Source organism: Zasmidium cellare (assembly GCF_010093935.1).
Source record: "Zasmidium cellare ATCC 36951 unplaced genomic scaffold M409scaffold_150, whole genome shotgun sequence".
Classification (NCBI taxonomy): domain Eukaryota; kingdom Fungi; phylum Ascomycota; class Dothideomycetes; order Mycosphaerellales; family Mycosphaerellaceae; genus Zasmidium; species Zasmidium cellare.
In genome coordinates this window covers 1-3,188 of record NW_022987094.1, presented here as the reverse complement: position 1 = coordinate 3,188, position 3,188 = coordinate 1, and the positions used below count along the sequence as shown (strand labels likewise).

The following is a 3,188-nucleotide window of genomic DNA, read 5'->3' as shown; positions in this document are numbered from 1 at the left end:
CAAAGGTGAGTTGATTGATGGATCTATCAAGTGGGAGCATGCCTGACCTATATACCCCAGTGGGTGGCAAATGTGGCGCTGCCAATCTTCAACATTGTGCACGTAGCAGTAGAAGCCAATCATCAACTTCAGGGTTTGGCGAGGTGTCTTGACCGGGAAAGGGTATATATGAGGGTGTAATATGTAGAACGACCTTCAAGAGAGCCGAGTTAGTCGGCAGAATCTGCCATTGACACGGTCAGTGTGGACGGCTAGTAGTAGGCCAAAGCTCCCATACTCCTACAGTACGAGGCTCCCTGATGAACTGATATTGATGAGATGGACGACCTCATGTAGATTGTCTTACTAGTCATGTAGACGACTGGTTGAGAGTGGACTTCGTGGACCGGGCGACGTCGAGGATATCGTGGCGACTCGATGTAAATGGTGTGACCGCTCTGTGACAAAGCTAATGTACGAGCTATCCTCGACCGACACTTATTGAGAAATGCGACTCATTGCATGGCACTACAGGCAGTACAGCATGCGAATTTCAGCACTCGAGCCGCGTAAAGGTTGTAAGCTACGTATTTCCTTCGTCGCCAGCGCGTGAGTAGTGCTGGCGCCGCCAAAGCAAGATTTTCTTATACTACTCTTGCTTTCAAGAACCCTCGGACGGCACGAGCGGGAGTTTTCTTCGACTTTGAGATTCCTGCAAAGAACGTACTTTACGTATGCTACCCTGACTGGCTACGATTATACTCAGAACACATAAAGTATGTAAATACGCTGTACCTCATATTGTCGGAAACTATGTATATTAAGTAATTCAAAGCGCTCGTTGCCACGTATGCACCATCGGGATTTTTTGTTCCCCCTCGATTAATATTATAAGTAGCTTTCGATCTCTTATGAGCGACCCGACGACGGCATTGTAGCAACAGTGAGAACATATGTAGTAATATGCCTTGATAGTCGAAGCCCATAGGTAGAGGGTATATGACAGCAGTAATGTCACGCCTTACCTCGAGCTATATATCGAATTACAAGGGTATGTTCTTCATAGGACTCTTCCAAAGTTGGAGGGAAATCCCGCTCATGGCGTCCAGGGGTTTCTGAAAGTGAGGAATATCTGTCGTGACACGCCTTGTGCAAGCCCAAGACACTCCAGGGCCTCCACTTCTAGAAGGTAAGCTGAAATAAGCCCGGGATTGGGATCTATGTGATGCCTCCCAAACGCCGTCTCATAGATCCAGGATCGCGATTCGCTTCGTTTGCGGTACACGAAATCTGATCATTCGTGGGAAGGACTAGCTGTAGCCGTGCACCCATTTGCAGAGCATCATGAATTGAAGTTCAAATCTCTAACGTCCATTATGCGTCCAAATCCTGCGCCATGAAGTTCAAGACAGCTGTCACGGCCTCTGAGAGAAGAGACCGAAGGTGAACTAAGGAAGGTAGCCCGATCAGAGACGCTTAAGCCATATCAGGATTAGCGTCGGATGCGGTCGGCGGAGACAGCGGCCGACGGGAGCTAGTCAGCCGTCACGGCGTGCATCCAGCCGACTGCTGACCCTCCCATCGCACACTTCCCCTCCTACACACGCACATGTCTCTTGCTATCGATACCCCATCGCCCTCCGCCCTCCGCCCCCTCCGCCCCGGCCATGGCGTCGTCGCTGGCCCTGACGCTGGACGTGTCGAGTCCGGACGCATCGCCCAACCTTACCGTGTTGCGCTTCGCGGCCGGTTTCTACCACGATGTGCGGGCGTGCAGTGGGGCGCATGAGGTGCAGGCGCTGCATCGCAGATATCGCGACCGGATCCTGGCCGTGGATGGCCTCGCCGCCAACATCGCCGCCGCCCTGCGCCCGCTGCTGCAGACCGACGAGCCCGCGGCGCTGCGGACGGCGAGCGAAGCCCGACGCTGGGCCGAACTGGACGAGGTCGCCCAGCGCGCAACCAACAAGCGCGACCGCGAGAGCCAGAAGCTGCGGTGCCAGTCGGCCATTGTGGCCGCCTGGGGCCCGGACGTCTTCCACCACTACGGCTGGCAAGACCTGCCCCTCGACCTCGTGCGCCGCCTGCACGACCTGGCTGTGCTGATGCCGCGGTGGGAGGAGGTGGTGCAGGTCCTCAACTCCTACCTGCTCGCCCGCCACGAGTCGCGCGTCCTGCACGGGCGCAACCGTGACTTTCGCATCGGCGAGCACTCGACCAGCTCGACCGTGCAGGACCCCCGCTCGCCCGTCGAACGCAGAGACATCTTGGCCGCCCTGGAGTGGGCTCGCGAAAAGGCCCGCTCCCCCGAGGCCCGCTGCCGCGTGCGCAACGCCGTCCTCGAAATCGACGGCACCCCGATCAAGCACTTCGGCCTCCAGCGCGATGCCTACGGCATGGTCGTCCCCTCCGCCGCCCTCCCGCCCGCCGGTCCACGACCGACCTTCCCCGGCCTGCTCCGCCGTCCAGCTGCAACGCCCCCCGGAGCCGACGAGGGAGATTCCGAGGAACACAACCCAGAGCGTGCGCGCAGTAGGCGGCGTCGTGCCGCCGGACAGAGCTCCGATGACGAGCGTGGGCCTTCCGTGACCTCTGGCGAAGCTAGTCCCTCGGCCGAGCTGGCTCTGGCCCGGTGGCGCGCGAGCGGCGCCGCTGATGTCGCCTTGTCCTCCCACTCGAGCCCGTCGGCAAGGACGGGTCCCATTGCGCCGCCACTCCGGCTTCTGAACGACGCTTCTGCAGGCAAGGCGCCGCCACGCAGGAAAAGACTGCGGCAGTCCGCCGAGAGCCCGGGGAGCGAGTCCCAGGAAGACGAAACCGAACGTGATGGTCCGAGCCCTCACAAACGGCCGAGGACGTCAAGTGCCGAGACACTTCCCAATCAATCGGACCTGCCGCCGAGGCAGACCCGCCGCCCCTCCACGCCCAGCGATTACGTGCCTAGAGCACCCGCTCCCAGCAACGCCGAGCCATCCCACCCCGTCGCTGAGCAAGGAAGCTCGAGCGACGACGAAGATGAAGATGCAGAGGCCGCACAAGATGATCGCACACCCACAGCAACTGCCGCCATTGCACGAGACCCGGCGAAGCGACGCCCCGACGCGGTGAACGCGCAACGCCGGCAGGCTGTGAACGAAGAGGACGAGCAGGATAACGACGATGAAGAGGAGGAGGACGAGCAGGACGAGGAGGAGGACGAGCAGGACGAG

At 59.2% G+C, this 3,188-nt stretch overlaps 1 protein-coding gene across 1 annotated transcript; it reads left to right on the top strand.

Annotated features, from left to right (window-relative positions):
* Positions 1–990: 990 nt before the first annotated feature.
* M409DRAFT_31181 (uncharacterized protein) lies at positions 991–3,083 on the top strand (the record flags this gene model as incomplete). Its single annotated transcript, XM_033810212.1, has 2 exons — positions 991–1,030; positions 1,522–3,083. Coding segments are annotated over 2 exons (1,602 nt in total), but the record flags the coding sequence as incomplete, so codon positions are not given.
* Positions 3,084–3,188: the final 105 nt, after the last annotated feature.